This window comes from Protomyctophum parallelum (assembly GCF_964188405.1).
Source record: "Protomyctophum parallelum genome assembly, chromosome: 9".
Lineage (NCBI taxonomy): Eukaryota > Metazoa > Chordata > Actinopteri > Myctophiformes > Myctophidae > Protomyctophum > Protomyctophum parallelum.
In genome coordinates this window covers 20,383,943-20,402,907 of record NC_139706.1, presented here as the reverse complement: position 1 = coordinate 20,402,907, position 18,965 = coordinate 20,383,943, and the positions used below count along the sequence as shown (strand labels likewise).

The 18,965-nt window shown below is 43.9% G+C and overlaps 2 protein-coding genes across 3 annotated transcripts; both read right to left on the bottom strand.

Moving 5' to 3' along the window:
- Window positions 1–2,318: 2,318 nt before the first annotated feature.
- ostn (osteocrin) lies at window positions 2,319–18,827 on the bottom strand. Of its 2 annotated transcripts, XM_083772948.1 has the most exons (6): window positions 18,633–18,827; window positions 16,119–16,219; window positions 11,446–11,538; window positions 6,798–7,009; window positions 4,637–4,769; window positions 2,319–4,152 (listed from the first exon to the last, which is right to left on the bottom strand). In XM_083772948.1, the coding sequence occupies exons 3-5, from the start codon at window positions 11,536–11,538 to the stop codon at window positions 4,685–4,687; spliced, it is 390 nt and encodes a 129-aa protein (XP_083629074.1). In that variant the 5' UTR covers window positions 16,119–16,219; window positions 18,633–18,827; the 3' UTR covers window positions 2,319–4,152; window positions 4,637–4,684. The 2 variants fall into 2 exon arrangements, with proteins under 2 accessions (XP_083629074.1, XP_083629073.1); XM_083772947.1 differs by lacking the exon at window positions 16,119–16,219.
- LOC310863911 (uncharacterized protein) lies at window positions 9,031–10,374 on the bottom strand (the record flags this gene model as incomplete). Its single annotated transcript, XM_083772439.1, has 1 exon — window positions 9,031–10,374. The coding sequence occupies one exon, from the start codon at window positions 10,372–10,374 to the stop codon at window positions 9,031–9,033; it is 1,344 nt and encodes a 447-aa protein (XP_083628565.1).
- Window positions 18,828–18,965: the final 138 nt, after the last annotated feature.

Genomic DNA, 18,965 nt, shown 5'->3' with positions numbered 1-18,965 from the left:
ACCGACTCCAGTTGTAAAGGCCAGTACCGTGTTTCAGGACACTGGCAGGATTATCTAGCATGCATGTCTTTTGATGTGGGAGGAAATGCAAATTCTACACAGAAGCACCTGTTGGTGGGAATCGAACGTGCAACCTTATTGCCAACAGTGCCAATCACTACACCACGTGTTGCCTCTGCCTCCCAGTTCTTCTGCGTGTGTGAGACTGGTCGCACGGGTGACTGTTGCATGTAATCGATTCCCAACAGATCTCCAAACCTGTTTTGGGGAGCGCTGGTTTCAGTCCATCCATTCAACCTGCTCTTGTGTGTTGAATGGCTAGTGAGGTGCACCCTAGGAGACATTTATACTTCATTGCGCAACAGCATTGCACGGAGAGAACGGCTGATATACAAGCTCACATTGCATCGCGGATGCCACTGTTGTGAGCGTAGAGGTCTGCGTGCGCGACACAGTAGTAAAGTCCCTGCTCACCATTACGAGGTTGTGTGTTCGGACCGTGGTGCATCCGGCTTTGAGGGGTGTCTTTATGAAGAATATGAACAATTGGCCTGTGTTGAATTGGCTACTCTACTCCTAACGATACGGTAGCTGACAGTGGGCACGAGCTTAATATCACATGTTAAAGGCTAGGTGTGTGTGTGTGAGTACAGTAAGTAAGTAGTCGTAGGAGCTATCTGGCCCAATGGCCCATAGTTGTGTAGCGTGAGGCAGCTTAATGTGTGCCCCTCCTGGACATGATGCTAGACTTGCTAGTACATTGGTTCTCAAACATCTTTGTCTCAGCTCACCCCTGTATATCCACGGCATGCCTGAATTACATTGTTACTTAAAGCACCGTTTTGTCATTAACGGTACGTTAATATGTAAATCTTTCCCCCAAAGATACAGTATGTCATGAGGAAAACTGGAGAGAATATTTGTTTTCATTATATTATTAGGACATACTGAAAATAACTTTTATACTTGGCTTTTAAGTTAACCATGTAAATACCAAATTCTATTCTGAGGCACCCCTGGATTTGCGACTTGCCCGTGACCCAAAAGAGAAATTAGACATTCCCCCGGGACCCAAATTGTTGAAAATATATCTATAAGCTCAAAATGTGTCGCGTTGTGAGCTTGTAGATCGGCAAATCACAACATGCAGCCTTGCGAGTCGTTGCGATGTGTTGTGAGCTTGTAGTTAGATGACAGATCTTCTGTTTTTGGCTATAATGTTCTCTCCAGAATAGGCATGCTGGGGTTCAAGTCAAGTATAGAGTTATTTTCAATCTTGCCTAATGGAAACTAATATTCTCATGTTTTCCTTGTTGTGACATACTGTATCTTAGACGGAAAGATTTGCATATTTTCATACCATAATCTGATATATAATGTATCCTCTAATTTAGGGGTTCTCAACATTTTTGACTGGGTACCCCCGGAAATTTGGTTATGTCTCGTAATTCAGGTGGTAGCAGAATGTAACACACTAGTGTTTGAACTAATAATAGTGGTACTTACTAGTACTCTTATAATTGGTTGTATTGTACTGGTACTGTATTTCTAGTAGGACTACACAATAGCAGTAGTAAACTAATTGTGGTAGCCTACGTCTGCCAATATTCGCAATAATAATGGAGAAATAACAAAATACGGCAGTTTTTATCTGGCTATTGTCAGCCTGCTTAACTTATTTGCACTATACTGATTATAATGGGCCCTATTTTCATCCCCTCATCCCTAAACTTTATTGCCTTATTTTTACTATTTTGGAAAACATTTTAGAATAGTTTAAAATAGCCGATCTACAAGCTCACAACGTGTCAATGTAAATCGGCGATCTAATATTTAATTTTTAATTGTTTTCCCAAATGGTAAAAAGGGCAAAGAAGTTTGGGGATAACTTAAAACGTAAAAATGCAATTCATTATTATAAGATAAGGGGTAAGGCACTGACGAAAATAGGGCCAATTGTGTTTTAAGCCCAAACCACACCAATGCTAGCCTGGGTTCCAGCCTTATTGGCTGCATTCTGTGGATTTGTCTTCGAGTAGCAAAGTGACAAATGCAAATCCACGGAAGGCAGCCAATCGGGCTGCAACCCAGGCTACACCAATGCAACTCCTTGCAACTGCCATTGAGGATAATGGTTGCATGCAACTACATGCAACCGTTTGGTTGCAAGGAGTTAGGGTGTTCATAAAAATGGAGTTACGTAGGTGATTTATTCCGGACAGCAACCATGATTGTATTATTTGATATTTCAATCCAATAATTGAAGAAACACAAAACATTTGGTCTTTGACCTAAACAGGAAAACATTGAACTTTGAATGAGTATATTTTTTTATTGTGTAGTTTTATTGTCAACTGGTAACACACAACACAGAACACAGCACTGGATTCACACAGAAACAGAAGAGTTCAGATTAGACAAACAGCAAATTATTTTAAAAACGTGACAATCTATAATGTTACAGATAAAAGCAGGGGTCTTCAATAGGGCGTTCAGGACCCCTAGAGTCCCCAGAGATACTACAGGGGGGCCTCTAAATCTTTCTGTGATAGGGACTTTTGCTAATTTTATTTTTACAATAACCATGAACGTTCACATTCCTATTCTGGGGAGAACATTAGAGAGGTTTGGTGTGCAGGGAAAAAAGTACAGAGCCAAAGGTCAAGTTTACAAAGTATTGAGGGTTTAATTTAAATGTCTGAAAACACACTTTTAACATGAGTCCAATATTGGGGGCTAATGATTATGAATCATCTCTCTCAAGGGTTCTTGGCCTGAGAAATATTGAAGACCCCTGGATTATAGATTACATTACATCCAGATGTGAGGTGTCGAGGACTGGGTATGGATTAGGGAAGTGCAAACTCTTAGAATTCGTAGAATGCCATGTGCCCTGGAGAGCTCATATTCTGTATTGTAATCAGATAATGGTTACTTTTAGGGTGTGATGTGACTGGATTTAGGTGAGTTACTTTCAAAATGTAATCCATTAGAAAAAGGGGATTTGTGTGTTATGTCTTTAAAAGACAACAATACAGGTATGTTTAGATACAGTTTGACTGAGGTTATAGTTTTAGGATTAAGGTTGGTTAGGTTCAGCCATATACGGTTAACGTTTAGGAATACAGTGGCGACCGTTCCAAGGTCGCAGGATTTTCCCCTGTGGGCGAGCGTTTTTGTATTCAGTTACTGGACTCATTTGAAGATGGAGTCAGGGAGGGGTTCAGAACCCACTCAACTCATGTTGAACCTCACTAGGCACAGTGACTCATGTTGAACCTCACTAGGCACAGAACCTCACTAGGCACAGTGGCTTATAGCTTATGTCCTCTAGCTTTGGTGTGAGACTGTATACATCAGTGGATAGGCACTATTCTCTGAACGCTGTGTTGGAGTTTATTAGCAGATTCCTTGTAGTTTCACTTTGTATAGAGGGTATGCGCATGCTTAAAGTGAATGGCACACAGTGGCAAAGCAACATGCAAAGTGAGTTTAACATTGTTTAATGCAATCAGATAGGACTTTTCTGTTTGGATGCATGGGTGGCCAGAAAGTAGTTTTTTGCCAATCAGTAGGTATTCCTGCATAACTTCTGGGTTTGATGATGATGTCACGCGCATACCCTGTATTAATACTGGACCCCTATCGTCATTATTATTGTATATCTATCTGTCTATCTATTCATCCTTTCCAATTCGTCAAGTATTCTTTTCATTTTGAAGGAATGCAACACAAAGAAATACTCTCCATCACAGGGTGAGTAATAAATGATCATTTTGGAGGGTGAAGGCCTTTAATAATAAAAGCATTGGAGGTGTCAGCCCAGAGCCTATAGGCAGGCTGTGTGTCACTGTGTTAATCCAGTCTGGAGGAAGACTATTAGAGACAATATATTCTAGACAGACAATGAGAGTCAAGTCGAGTCACATTCAGATTGACAACAAGCAGCGTCGAGGCAGAGCTGCGTTTACCTCCAGTCAGCTGTGAGCACGTGTGAGAATATAAAACCTGCTCCCACAGGCTATTAGGTTAAATACAGTGTGTTTGTGAGTGTGAGTGCGTGCACGTGTGTGTGGGAGGTGGCGAGTGAAGGCAGGTGATTGGTTGGTTGTTGGCTACCGATGTGCATTTCATGCGTCAGTGATGAATCCCCTGAGAAGACAAAATGAACAGGAACATGAATGTATTGTATGGTGTGGTGTGGGACACCTGCCCCCCCTCCACATGGGGGCAGGTGAACCCAGCATTCCAACTCCTATTCTGACGGGGGACTTTCCGATAATAGCAGATCTACAAGCTCATACTGCATCGCAACTCGACACGTGAGCTTGTAGATCACCTATTTTCAGTGAAGAGGTTTGGTGTAGAGGGGGAAAAAGGTAGACCAAGCACAGAGCCATAGGCATTGATTGTTTAAGTGGTTAAATGTCTAAAAATACACTTATCTATTAATTGAAAATATTACAAACAAAAAACATTAACTTGAGATCGATAATGATGCTGTAAAACTAGTCTGTGAAACTAATGAGAGTTTTTTTGCAAAACAATTTTATACAATAGTGGAGGGTCCCTAAGGGGCCCTTATAAGCTTTATTGGCCTGATCTACTGTGCAGTGTGCAGTGTAATCGGGACTACCTGTCCACCGGAGGGCAGCTGGGAGCCAGTTCACAGAGGGGGCGTGGCCTATCCTCGGCTGTTGGGTAGACGACTGATGCCGATCCTGTCGATGGGTACGTTAGCCCGTCGTCTTGGGGACTCTAACACCTTCCTGCAAGACAAGGTTTGATTCCATTTCAACCCAGAAGGCTTCTGATGTTCATTGGGAGTGATGATGCTTCAACATGGCTGCCATGTTAGCAGGGGCAATACGATCCTCCTAATGCCCTGCTTCACAATCGTCGTTTCCTCCTAATGTCCCATTTCCCCATGGTGGCTCTGGGGACCCATTTGGTTCCATGTATACGCTCTCAGAGCTATATGAACACTGAGGATTTTGCAATGGTATAGCTTGGGTCTTATTTGGAACCCCGGATACTCGGATAGACCCCGACCGAGGATGCGTGCTGAGCCCTCTCCTCAACGCCACCAGCCACACACGACTCCAACATCATCCTGAAGTATGCTGATGACATGACAGTAATAGGTTGCATTATCAGTCCGAGAGTACAGAGATGATATCAGTTTACCGGCACTCTGTTGAGAACAGCCTCACCCTACACCGACGACAAGAGCTGCTCGTGGACTTCAGGAGGAGAGAGCGAGCATGCACCCGGTCCTCATCGATGGAGCTACAGTGGATCACCGCCTGACGAAGTGAAGAAGAAGCTCTGTGCTACAGCCTGGTACGGGAAACTGCACTGCCCAAGAAAAATAATATTCACTCTCGTGTGAAGTGAGGGGCGCCCACTGTATTTATATCGGCCACATGGCGTCTTACGTCGTCATTTTGTGCCCTAAAACAAACATAGACGTTAGGCTGCCACATGACGTAATCTTCAAAAGCCATGCATTGGAGGGCCCAAAAAGCAACAGCGGGTGTTCCGGTCAGCAGAACTCGGTCATAATGGGAGGCGAGCTCCCCTCGCTTCAGGAACTGTACGAGAAGAGGGGCGTGCCGTATCAAAGCTCAGCACATCATGGAGGACAGGCACCATCCCAGGCAGCCACACACTGTTCAAACCCTATGCGACGGCCTACCGTAGCATCAAGGGCCAGAGCAGCAGGTTTATGAACAGCTTCCACCCGGCTAACATCAGACTGTTGTCGAACAAGGCATGATCATCGCCCGTCATCAGATTTCCCTTGGACTTTTTTTTTTAATTTCACATTTCTCAAAAATCTCATGGACCTACCTGTGGATTATACCAGTGGTGGAAAAAAGTACTCACATTCTTTACTTAAGTAAAAGTATCAATACTGCTATACAGTATAGAAATGATCTGTTACCCTTAAAAGTCCAGAGCTCTAAATGTACTTGAGTAAAAGTACAAAAGTAGAAAGTACTCATTATGCAGAATTCAAGTTTTCAAATGTTTAAATATCCTTTGAAAATAGCAGACTATTTTCAAATGGCCGAAATGCATGTACACGCACTGAAACTCGTCTTGCACTATAGGAGCAGGTACCAGCTGCTACAGTATATGCTCATTGCTCATGCACCTGATTTCGAAATGTCATGTACTATACTTAGGTACTATATTATTTTCCTTCCCCTTACCCCTCTCCCTTCTTTCTCTTTTCTGCAAACAATCAAAAACACTGGAGCTTGCGCAGAAACTAATTTCACGGTTCACCCACTAACCAACCCAATGTCTAGAACTGGTGCCTCATTGACCATAATGCAGACCACAGCCATCTTGCCATTAAGTTATTATATGCAGGGTGGTAACTATAGTAAGTGCAATTTGCAATTGACAGCCCATATATACATCCAAACAGAAAAGCCCCATCTGATTGTATTAAAAGACAACAACAAAAGACTCAACAACATTGCAGCTGTACAAAAATTATTGAATTATCATTTTCTCTGCAATTTGTCTGTTTCATAAAGATCCACTGTAGACATGTTATGAGCTACTTTCTCTTCAAGAAATTCCTTGTGAATGATTATTTTTCCAAGTGTTTGAGTTAGAAATTCCTTGCGAATGATTATTTTTTTCTAAGTGTTTGAGTTTGGAAGTGCTCGTCGGATTTGCACATACAGTACAGTAATCCAGGGGGTAGCAGGACATTGCTTTACTGAAAATTAGTGCTTCCAAAGCTCCAATGGAAAAATGGCCGCGGTCTGCATATTTACCTCTGTTTTGTCCCCTGTTTGGTTTCCATGGAGCTGATTGACAGGCGGTCTAGTGGCGTGTTGTTGCCGGGGAAACTCCTCTTCCTCTTTGGCTCCATGACGTCGTTCTCCGTCCGCACCATGTGGTCCAGTAGGAGGAGCTTAGCTGATAGCTCCTCCCCTGTCTTGTCGACTGTGGGGCGGGGCTGCAGTGCCACGCCTCTGTCTATATACTGGAATACAATACAATCCTGGTTTAATACAGTATGTGTCTATCTACTGCACTGGTTCCCAAACAGTGGTCTGGACCCATTTGTGGGTCGCGGACATATTTTTTTGTTTCCTACAGCTTGTTTTGAATTATAATTATTACATTTTTTCAAAAACATTTCCAAAAAAGCTATACATGAATATTAAAAATAAATATGACATTTTCAGTAATTTCATGAAGGAATTCCATAAATTAGAAAACAAAAGTTCTACAAGCTCGCGGTGCAAAGCGACGCATTGTGCGCTTGTAGATCTGCTATTTAGATCTGGTTTAGCACTGACAAAAATAGAGCCGCTAGAGTCCGGGCCGCTATGCGGTCCTCACGCCAATGTCACACCACCGATCCAACCAATATGTGTCATAGTGTCATACTGTATTAACTGTAGTAACCATAGTAACCGTTGTACCCGTCTGTGTCCCTTTTGTGCCCATATATGGAGACCTCTGATGTCATCAGTATATGCCCATATATGGGCATATCGCCGAGGTACCGCACTCCCTTGAGTCTCCAATTCTCCATACTAGACTATACAGTATAGGCATTATACTTTATGGAGGGTGATGATGGTCATTTACCAACTCGCCCCGCGAAAAGTGAAGATATGTCGCCCTGGAATTTCAGAAAGTGTGGATAACCCAAAGACGCAGGAGGGCCCCTTGGAAAGAAAGCCAGGAGGGAAATTCTTTAATTCATAATTTTCCTGCTCATAAGATGAGGAACAAAATAGCGTCTGCTAGACAATAATAATAGCTATGTGCTTAATTCAGTGTGGGGTATTACTGGTATTTTGTTCATGTCCATCTTTGTTGAATAATTCTATTGTTTATTAACAGTGTAGTTTAGACTATATCATAGAAGTGGAGGGCACAGGCTAAAACAAACAAAAGAAATACACGTGTATAAAGCATTATACTGTCCATATAGAAGTTCCTGTGAACTCCTGTTGAAAAGCTCCATAGATGGAGCAGACTTTCCTAGCGGTTTGAACATAAAGACTTCAGGCCCGGGTGGTTCCTACTAAATTCATTCATGTCGTCCTTCTGAGGATGACGTGAAGAAGCACTGCCTGGAACCTGAAGTACATGCATGTCCACTGGGCCTGTCCTGGAACCTGAAGTACATGCATGTCCACTGGGCCTGTCCTGGAACCTGAAGTACATGCATGTCCACTGGGCCTGTCCTGGAACCTGAAGTACATGCATGTCCACTGGGCCTGTCCTGGAACCTGAAGTACATGCATGTCCACTGGGCCTGTCCTGGCCATAGTGTGGGAGAGACCAACCCAACTGAGTGGGAAGCCTGTCAGCATCAACATTGGAAAGCACATCCATGGCAGTGACAAAAGCAACATAAAAAGTCCATAGACTTGGCTACCACATGCCAGGCAAAAGATGGTCTCATATGTGGCAGACCTGGTGGGGCCTCGGTGGGTGCAGGACACCCCCTGGGCTCAAAGACCTTTTCAAGCATAATGTATATCCTCTGAAAAAAAAAGTGTGAAAACATCCTTGGCTTGCTACTTTGTTTCCAAGCATAAAAACTCTATCAATAAGATACTCCGGAGCAGCGAGATGCCCTTTATTCCCTTCTTTGTTTGTTTGTTTATTTATTCCTCAAAGTTGAGTGTCATGTCATATATCCAAGGTACTTTTGCTAAAAGAAAAGACAAGTCTCTTGGTGGAGGTGCCTAGGAGGCTCCCGTGGACCTTAGGGCAGATTCACACTACTATGGTCCCGGGTGCACACTCAGGACTACTTGGCAGATGTTGTGGTAGTGTGAATGCTGCGTACCGTTCCCCGGATCACCCAACCATTCCTGGGACCGCATGGAGGTAGTCTCGGGACCGATTGAAGTGTACTCGGATACGGGCCGCTGCTATATGAATGCTTTGAATACAGTTGAATGAATGAAGTGTGCGGATGAATCAAGGCCAATGTGAATCATGGCCAGCAGGGACCAGGCAATCCTATTCAGGAACAGTTCAAACAGACTCATCTAGGCCTTGGCCAACGCTGGGGAGGGCTGGGAAGGCTTCGGGGTCGTCCACGTTGGGCACAGACAGTCCACTTGTCCTGTCGCTCCTTCCTCCACCACGGGGCATTCTGGCAGGGATACGATCGCGAGGCTCACGGGCCTCTCCTCGCCCGCGGCCGCCGCGCTGACCTGAGACTCCAAAGTTGATGTTCATCACCTTTTTCTCTTTTTTGACTGGCTTCCGGACATTCTGCTCTTCCTCTGCTTTAGGATGCTCTTCGTCAGTACTGGCTTTCTTCCCATGCAGCACATGAGAATCTGCGCCCCCGGTGACCTTGCGGATGTTGAACTCCATCTTGGCGCGTTCCTTTTCCTGCTTGGCCTTGTATTCGTCCAGAGACATCTCCTTGGGGCCTTCCTCCTTCTTCACTTCCACCTCGTTGTCCTTGTTCTTGGAGTCCGCGGCCGGATGCTCCTTGTCTACCTGGTTCATGTCGTCCTTGCCAGTGTCCCCGTCGTGAGATCCACTTCCACCACGTTTCTCGTCTTTCCGGGATTTATCGCTACCAGTGTGTCGGTCAAATTCCTGTCTACTCCGGGAGTCGAAACCGTCCATGCGGCCCGTGCCGCCACGTCCTCTGCCCCCACGGCCACCCCTGGCACCTCCGCGTCCTCTCATGGACCTTTCACCGACAGGCTTCACCACGGAGAATTCACCTCCCCCCTCTGCTTTCTCAGCGCCTTCACCAGCGGGAATCCCTGACGCGGCACGGCGTGAGGGACTCCCATCTGGAGGGTGGTGAGCTTCTCCGGGACCCTCGCCCTCAGACCTGCCACCTGTCCTTGGCCTGCGACCCTCGCCCTCGGCCCTGTGACCTATCCTCGGCATGGGACCCTCACCCTCGGGCCTGGAACCCATCCTCGGCTTGGGACCCTCATACCTGCCACCCATCCTTGGCTTGGAACCCTCGTACCGGTCACCCGTCCTCGGCTTGAGACCCTCGTACCGTTCACCCGTCCTCAGCTTGGGGCCCTCGTACCTGCCACCCATCCTTGGCCTGGGACCCTCACCCTCGGGCCTGTTACCCATCCTCGGTCGCTGGTCGCCATCTTTCTTGACAGACACTGGTGCCTGGGTCTCCTCCTCCTTCTTGTCAGAAAGGGGGCTCTTTTCTTTGTCTTCCTGTTGCTCAGTCTTGGCGGCACCAGGAACAGGAGCCGCCGTCTTTATCTTTGGCTGCTTCAACAGCTCAAACGGGTCCGACTCGGAGTCCTCACCCAGTAAACCGAATGATTGGAACCGATTGGTTATGGCACAGCCAAATTCAAATTCTTGCATTTCTCCGGCCATGATGGTGCTCCTTGAGCACGATATGATATTATTTTAATATTAACCAAGGCAGGCTCTGGAAATACCCCGTGCTGCACAGCCTGTTCAGAGGGAGTTGTTGGTGGTGGATTTGTTGCTATAAGTAAAACACATTATGCCTGTATAGAACTCAATTAGGAATTATGTATCGTCACTACTATTGTGCTGAAACTGGAAAGAATCATCATTCTGACAAAAACTATCCCAGGGACTAAAATAAGTTAGATTTAACACTACCTTTTAAAGTACTTGGTTGTGATGACAAGATTGTGATGTCATTGCATGATGATCATCATTGCGTATAGAATACACAATGATGTATATACTCATACTCCTAAATTGTCAGGCAACTTTGTAGTACTATAGGTTCGGGCCGTCATGCGGTCTGGACCGATATGTCCAAATATGGAGATCTCTGTACTTGTCAGTCCTTGTCCCCTTTATGCCCAATTGCCCATATATGGAGATCCCTGATGTCATCATATTCCCCAAGATAAAATATGAAATCTACACTATTGGTTGATTTTATCCGTGACTTATCTGCCTGAAATATGGTCAATAGCTGCCGGCTTCTATTCAAAACGCCAATGACGGACCAATGAGAACAACCGCAGCAGACCCTTCTGTGACAGTCGAGGTTCAAGGCTTCGCCGGTGTGTAATTGATAGAAAATAACTGCCTATAGTATATTGCTGTTGTCAGGCAGAACCAGAACGCTATACTGTATATCAGAACCCTCTTACAGAGATGCTATACTGTATATCAGAACCCTCTTACAGAGATGCTGTACGTGTACTGTATATTTATCATCATTTGTGAACAGAGATGTCTTACAATGAAAAACATTCTGGGTTAGTGTTAAACCTCTGACTTGTCTTTTCATCCGTGTGCACAAGAACCAGCTCGTAAAAAACAAAACGTTAAAAGACTTTTTAGGGTTTACCGTTTACCCTTACAAATATCTTACAAATATGCGTGCATACTGCGCGCGCGTGTGTGCGTGTGCGCGTGTGTGTGTGTGTGTGTGTGTGCGTGCGTGGTGTGAGTGTTTACCTGTGGTATTCCATGGGCAATGTGGAGACAATCCACACTGCGGTCGAGTAGAGAGACAGACAGGATACAGGACAGCAGAACACAGCCAAGCATCTACAAAGAATATACATACATGTGATCGATATTTGCATATAGCCTATAAATGTAGTATATTTCTGTCTGTGCATGGTCGTACCTGCCTACGTTCTGTATTTAGTTACTTAGTTGTACTTTATTGACACAATTGGGTTGACAAATATTGGGCTCAAACAACAGTTAAAAATCCACAAATACAAAAACTTTAAATATACATTAAAATATACAATACACAACACAAATTCCCTTGACTCATACAAAATGTATAAGTAATGTATGTATCCATCCATCCATCCATCCATCCATCCATCCAGCATCTGTCTGTCTGTCTGTCTGCGTGCATGCGTGCGTGCGTGTGTGTGCGTGCGTGCGTGCACGCCCCTGTGCGTTCTATCTCTGTGTCCGGCGGGTCCTGTCAGGTTTCATTCATCCAGACGCTCTCCTTATTTACCTTTACCCACAATCCATCTGTGAAAACACAGCGATCGGGGCGCTGTGAGCAACGCCCAGACAAACAGCGGGAACGCTGGATACGCACAGGAAGTTATAATATTATGACTAGACATAGGGTGCGAGGGAGGAGGGAGTGGCATCATCTGATGACCTGACCGAGTCAATAATAATGAATTAATGTGAATGATATTCATAAAAACAATAAGGTTTATTGGTACCACACCTGACATATCTGTTTCCCAAACACTGGGTTGGGACCCATTTGTGAGTCACGACTCGAGTAAGAGTCAAGTTTTCTTTTCCTACATTTAAGAAATAAATAAATTATATAATTTATTTATTTTTCAAATACATTACAAACGCATTTTACAAAATCTATGAAATTTCATAAACAATAATACAGATTTTAAAAAGAAGTAGTGAAAATAGCCGATCTACAAGCTTCCAACGCGGCACGAAGCGATGCGTTGTGAGCTTGTAGATCTGCTATTTTCACTAGTTTGGGTCCCGGGCAAAATCTCTCTTTGGGTCTCGACCTGAAAAGTTTGGGAACTACTGCTTTATAGACGAATCCACAGAGGGGTGCCCTCTCTCTAGGTCGTCCTCAGACAAGCCCTCCATCGTCACTTTCATAGTCATCCCGGTTCTCCATACATCTGGCCAGTTCGTTGGTACTTTGCGCTCCTGCATCGTTCTTGAGTACATCCACGTATGTTAGTGTGGGATGTCCTCGTGATCGATGCCCGTGTGTTGGTTCCCAGAGCACCAGTTTGCTGGCTGGCAGTTCTTGATGCATTTGGCAGTGTCCTGCTAGTCTCATTCTCCTGGCTGCTATTTACCACATTAACTGATTGCACCTGGGCTACGGGGCACTAATCTATGGAGCAGTGCCCTGGAGACCAGGTGTAGCTAATCAGTTAATGCGGTACACCTCAGTAATGGCCGCGCCCAGGGCACCTCTCTGTGGATAGGCGGCGCTGGGACAGAGTAAGACAGAATGCTACAAGTAAAAGGCCTGTCTATATATAATATACCTTACAGCATTTCAATGGGGGCCATTTTAGAAAATATTAAAACACTCAAGGGCCAACTACATAATGTACCTTCAGAATCAGATATAAACAATTCTATTTAACTAGCATCGTCAATATTTAATATCAATGGTCTTTTGTCAGGTGTGTGCTGTGAACTAAAAGTGTAACTCTGCCTTTTTTCAGCCAAATGTAACCAAGCAAGCAAGGTAAAAAGAAAAAACGGAGAAGAAATAGAAGGAACAAGGAACAATGGCAAATTATACTCTGGGAAATGCCCAGGTTAAAAAACCTTAATGGAAAAGTGTCCTATACTGTTCATAATACAATTCAGGTATGAAGCTGTGAGCCGTATACAATTCGTCCCAGGGCCTCATTTGGCCTGTGTGCCGCACTTTGCACACAGCTGCCTTACAGTGTCAAAGTAAGACGTACATAAAAATAAAAAAAGTAAGACGTACAAGCTTGCTGTGAGCTTGTACCTCTTACTTTGAAGATCATCGAAAATGTTTGGGCACTTTAGGCCATATATATAATAATATATATATATATTTGGGGGGTCCTTGACACGAGATTCAGCTACAGCTGTACTCAGTTACTTTCAGGCACTGAAGAAAAGGGGGAAAAAAGATTACAGGCATCGCGTCAGGACACACAATGTGAGCCTAACGGTGGCGTTACAAAGAACACACAAGTGTGATGACTCCTGCGTATCTGTGTAAGATAGACACGCCTCAGTCCGGGCCTTCCCTCTACACAAACACATGACATCACGCCCTATTCTACACCAGGCTTTCACATGAACCTATTTCATACTGCAAGCCCTATATACGCAAATCAACTCCCAGCAGCAGACCGACTTGGACGTATAGAAGGAGATGGAGATGGAGATGGATCGGGCACACGCTGCGCAACACCAGTGTCAAACACACCACCAGACAGGCTTTGACTTGGAACCCGGCCTCAAGGGAAGAGAATCAGACAGGCCGGTCCAAAAAAAACACCTGACGGACGGGATCTCCAGGCAGACACCAAAGAGACGATATAGGGTTGGGATCATTAAGGGTTTTATCGATTCCAGTTCCTTAACGATTCCCTCTTAACAGTCCAATTCCTTAACGATTCCTATTGGGGGTTCCAAATGGACCCACAGGTCTGTATAAAGCCATCCATTGAAGGATGTGTAACACTTTTCTTTCAAAATTGGCCCTGAAAAAAAAAAGGGATCAGATCCATGGACAGACCAGCTGAGCAGAGGTCTCATTTCTGTTTCCAAAATTGCATAAGCTGTAATCCCTCTGCCAACCTGGGGAGAGCCCCGAACTTCAATGAGTGAAGGAAGCAGGCCACTTCTTGTCACCTGACAGCCAGGGGGGGGGGAGTTTCCCCGGACGTAGTGTGTGGAAAGAACACGTTATTCCAACCAGTTCCCTTCCACTCCATTAGGCTGGCCAGTGGGAGGCAGTATAGAGACCAGGATTACTGCATGTTTTATGTGAGGGTACCTACGCTAGGGGACACGGGGAGAACATACAAACTCCACACAGAATGACCCTTTTGCCAACCCCATGGGTATGGGCACTGATGACGCGGAGGAGAGAACACGGCCCCTGCAGCGCCCACTGCGTCCTCCGCCTTGAACCCAGGACCTTCTAGCTGTGAGGCGACAGCTCTACCGACTGCGCTACCATGCCCCTAACCCACCCTTTCTTTTTTAATATTTGCTACTAGCACCAAGTTCTGCACCCGCGGCGGCTCCACCCGGGCCCGCGCCCTAGGCTTCCGAGGAGTTTGCTTGGGTTTCCTAGGGCAATTGGTACATACACCTGCCCTTGAGCAAGGCACCAGTGAACTTGGGCACCTCCATTAATCACTTTCAACCCTGTTTTGTCATCTCGGCAATCCATCTTCCAGGGGTCTTGGGCATTGTAACTGGGATAGAATCCTGTGTTCTCAGCCGATAACGACAATAATCCTCTCCGATTTACTTGCTTAGGCCTACTTGGTTAGAGTGGTTAACCAGGCTAATTCTGTACACTACTAGAAAACCCCTGAAATCCGTACATATTATACGCTGAAATCCTCTCCATTAACCGCCTTATAGTTTTAGACCACGACAGAGGGGTGCCGTCTCAAGCGAACTTGAGCAACGCGAGCCACCACAGAGCGAGCTAAAGCGAGCGAGTTGCCGGATCTAGTTGTAACCCGACAGGCACAGAATGGTGAATAATGTTATGAGGAGCGCTTTTGCCCCAACTGAGATAATGGGATGAAAGCCATGCCACGTCGTGGTCAAAACAGTAGTAGTCTAATACAGAGGTTCCCAAAGTGGGGTCCGGGGACAAATGGAATGGTTCCATTTGTATACTCTCAGAGTTAAATTAACATTGATTTTACAATATAAGAGTCTCAGAGATATAAATGCCATTAAATGGGGTTCCATAGCCTGTTGCATATCAAACTGGGGGTCCTTGAAATGAAAATGGTTGAGAATCACTGCTAGAGCCCTTTGAATTTAATTTAATTTAATTGAGTGTAATTTTGGGGGTCCTTGACATGAAAAGGTTTGGGAACCACTGGTCTAATATGTGCACAGAATTGGGGGTTTTCTAGTGGTGTATGTACGCCAATCTGTGTTATTTCACAGTGAAAAAAATCATCTTCCTATTGTTGTTCTTCTTCTTGTAGTTGTTTCAAAATGTCCGAACAACGAAAATAGATGAAACAAATCTACAAGTTCATCATCATAACCTTTATTTAAACTGAGACAATTGAGGGGCAGACCCTCATTTTCGATGTAGCCGAAATACAGAACACAAAATCAACAACATACACTAAATACAGCCATATCAAATATATGAATTGTAAAACAGAAAGTGTCCAAAGCTAAAATAACTATAATAGATAGATGAGAATCAATTAAAACAGTTACATTGTTGAGTAAAAGTGCTAGAAATCATTTCCCTGAATTGACCCAGGGAAGGCAGTGATCAGATTTTTAGGGATTTTTGGAGTTCGTTCCAATCAAATGGAGCACTGACAAGCACTGACAAGTTCACAACGTGTAGGCATCTTTGTCGTGTTGTGAACTTGTAAATCTGCTATTTATGCTACCTTTGAAATGGAGCTGCTTAGTGCGCCGCTCTCCGCTCCTCAGGATGGGTCAGATACAGAGGACAGTTTTACCCCAAGAGGAAACCAGAGTACACCTTAACCTTAACACCAGGTTCACACACACACACACACACACACACACACACACACACACACACAAACAGTATCCAAGAGCGTTAGTGTGGTCGAGATGTATTGTCCAGCAACATGGGCTAATTTTAGCATTTTCCATCTCCAGAAATAAGTAGCAATTCAGAGCATCACACGCACGCTCACGTGCACGCTCACACACACACGTCAAACACACTATTCCATCACATGCACGGACAAACTTTGTCATACACACCTGGAGACAATGCACACGCGTGCGCGTGCATTGGCACGTCTACTCATGCATACCCTCCTGGACAGATGCTGTGTATGCTGAGTGTTCACATACAAATTCTTCCATTCACAAAAATAACCAGAGTTGTAAATGCAACCTCTTCACAATGTGTCCTATGCACAACACCACATGCTGTGCATACTGTAGTACTAATGTGCTACTGTGCAGAATGTAATATAGGCCGCATATATCATTTTAATGATGTGCTACTGTGCGGAATGTAATATACACACATATTATACATTGGAAAGTAGCTGAGTACATTAATACTTTAGTACTGTACTTAAGTACAATTGTGAGGTATTTTTTACTTTACTTGAGTAATTCCAATTTCCAATACTTTTACTTCTACTCTACTACTCTACTACATCTTGGATTTAGTTACTATAGTTACTTTGTGGATTTTATCAAAAAACGTATACATTAACCACTAACCCTATATATATTTAGGCCATTTGAAAATAGGATGCGACACAATGTGAGCTTGTAGATCTGCTTGTAGATCTGCTATTTTCAAAGGATTTTTTTTGTAATACATTTGAAAACTCCAAATGGGACATTCTGCACGTTGACAATACTTTTACTTTTGTTACTTTTTAGTACATTTTGGACTTTTACTTGTAAAACAGATTAATTCTACATTGGAGTATTGATACTTTTACTTAAGTAAAACATGTGAGTATTTTTCCCACCACTGATGGAAACTGTAATTTATACTGTAATATTGTTGCTGTCGGGTGGTTAGGTCTGTGTGTGAGTTTAACCCATGTAGACCCCAGGCCGATTCTACAAATGCCTTCTAAATCCTGACAGTTTTCTGAAATTCCTATGTTTCTATACCGTATGTCAGTGGTTCTCAAACATTTAAGGACCCCACAAAAAAATATATATATAATAATTGGTTCCAGGGACCTCCCAGAAGAAATCGAGTTAAAAACGTGTGCTCTGAAAGAATATATATTCAAAGATCTGCGCTACATTTTCACGATTAAAAAAATTGCAGATCTACAAGCTCATAGCGTGGCACCGAGTGCTTGTAGATCTGCTATTTTTCAATAGCTAAAGTATAACATAATGCTTAAAACACCAAAAGGCGTTCTTCCGAATGGTTTAATCAATGAAGTATTAACAAGAGCGTGTGACTAAATCATGACTTTATGCATGGAGCCCTTTGAACACAATGGTTACAGTTTTGATTAGTTTGACCGTTTTGGTTGCTTTCGGGGCAGAAACCTCTTATCTCCATATTCTGACCTTTTGTGAGTTTTCATACAGTAAATGAACGCTCTATACTTTATCATACAAAATAATCAAAAGTAGCGGTTTAGCGTTTGGAGCTTGTAGATCTGCTACTTTTTGCTATTTTTTCATTTGAATCCTGAAGGGTATAACAGTTGAACATACGAGTTTTTCCACTGAGACGAAGATTCTTTAATGATAATATTACATTTAAATGAAAATAAAATAGGCTACATGCAAGGGCAGGATAGTTTCATTTCTTTAAAAGCTTGAAAAGGGAGTTCTCATTGTGATGCAGATGAATATGACAATACTGTGTTAGTTCCATATTGATCCAAGCCGAGCTCACCCGTCAGGCTGCCCTGTTCAGTGGTCAGATAGATGGTCCATATTGTGCTACTGTACTACAATATGGATGTATATGAACTGTAATATCTTAGCACCATATTATCACTGTATGGTGAAATAGAATAGTACCATAATATTACCGGATGTGCTGTAATGTATATAAGTTAGTATACTTTAATATTAATTCATATATATATTCAATAATATTGCTTGGTCAAGTATTTGATTCTCTGATCATCTTGAGTAAGTAGCTCATTAACACATACACCTGCATCACACCAGTACCTGTACGTACGTGCACACACACACACACACACACACACACACACCAATGCACAGGCGTGCACTTCAAATCAGCCTGAGGCACTTCTGCACAAGTGCGCACATGCACACCAGCACACGTATGCACACATCACCCTTGGGCAGTTCTGCACACGTACACGTAATATGTGCACGCACACGCGCACACACACACACACACACACACACACACACACACACACACACAGTACAAAAAGTAATAATGCATTCATTGAGCTTACCTTGAGATCCAGGACTTTTGAAGTCACACAACACAGCACTCTGAGATAGAGTGAGACAGAGTGAATGTGCGACACCTTCTCACGGTGGTCTTCTCTCTCTCTCTCTCTCTCTCTCTCTCTCTCTCTCTCTCTCTCTCTCTCTCTCTCTCTCTCTCTCTCTCTGTCTCTCTCTATCTCTCTCTGTCTGTCTGTCTCTCTCTCTCTCTCTCTCTGTCTCTCGGCCCGGTGTGTGTGGTGTTTTGACTTTTACATCGTTTTATAGGCTCTTCCCAGGAAACTCCTGGCCAATCACAGCTCCTGAATCCCTTGAGATAATCACTGCATGTGTGCTAC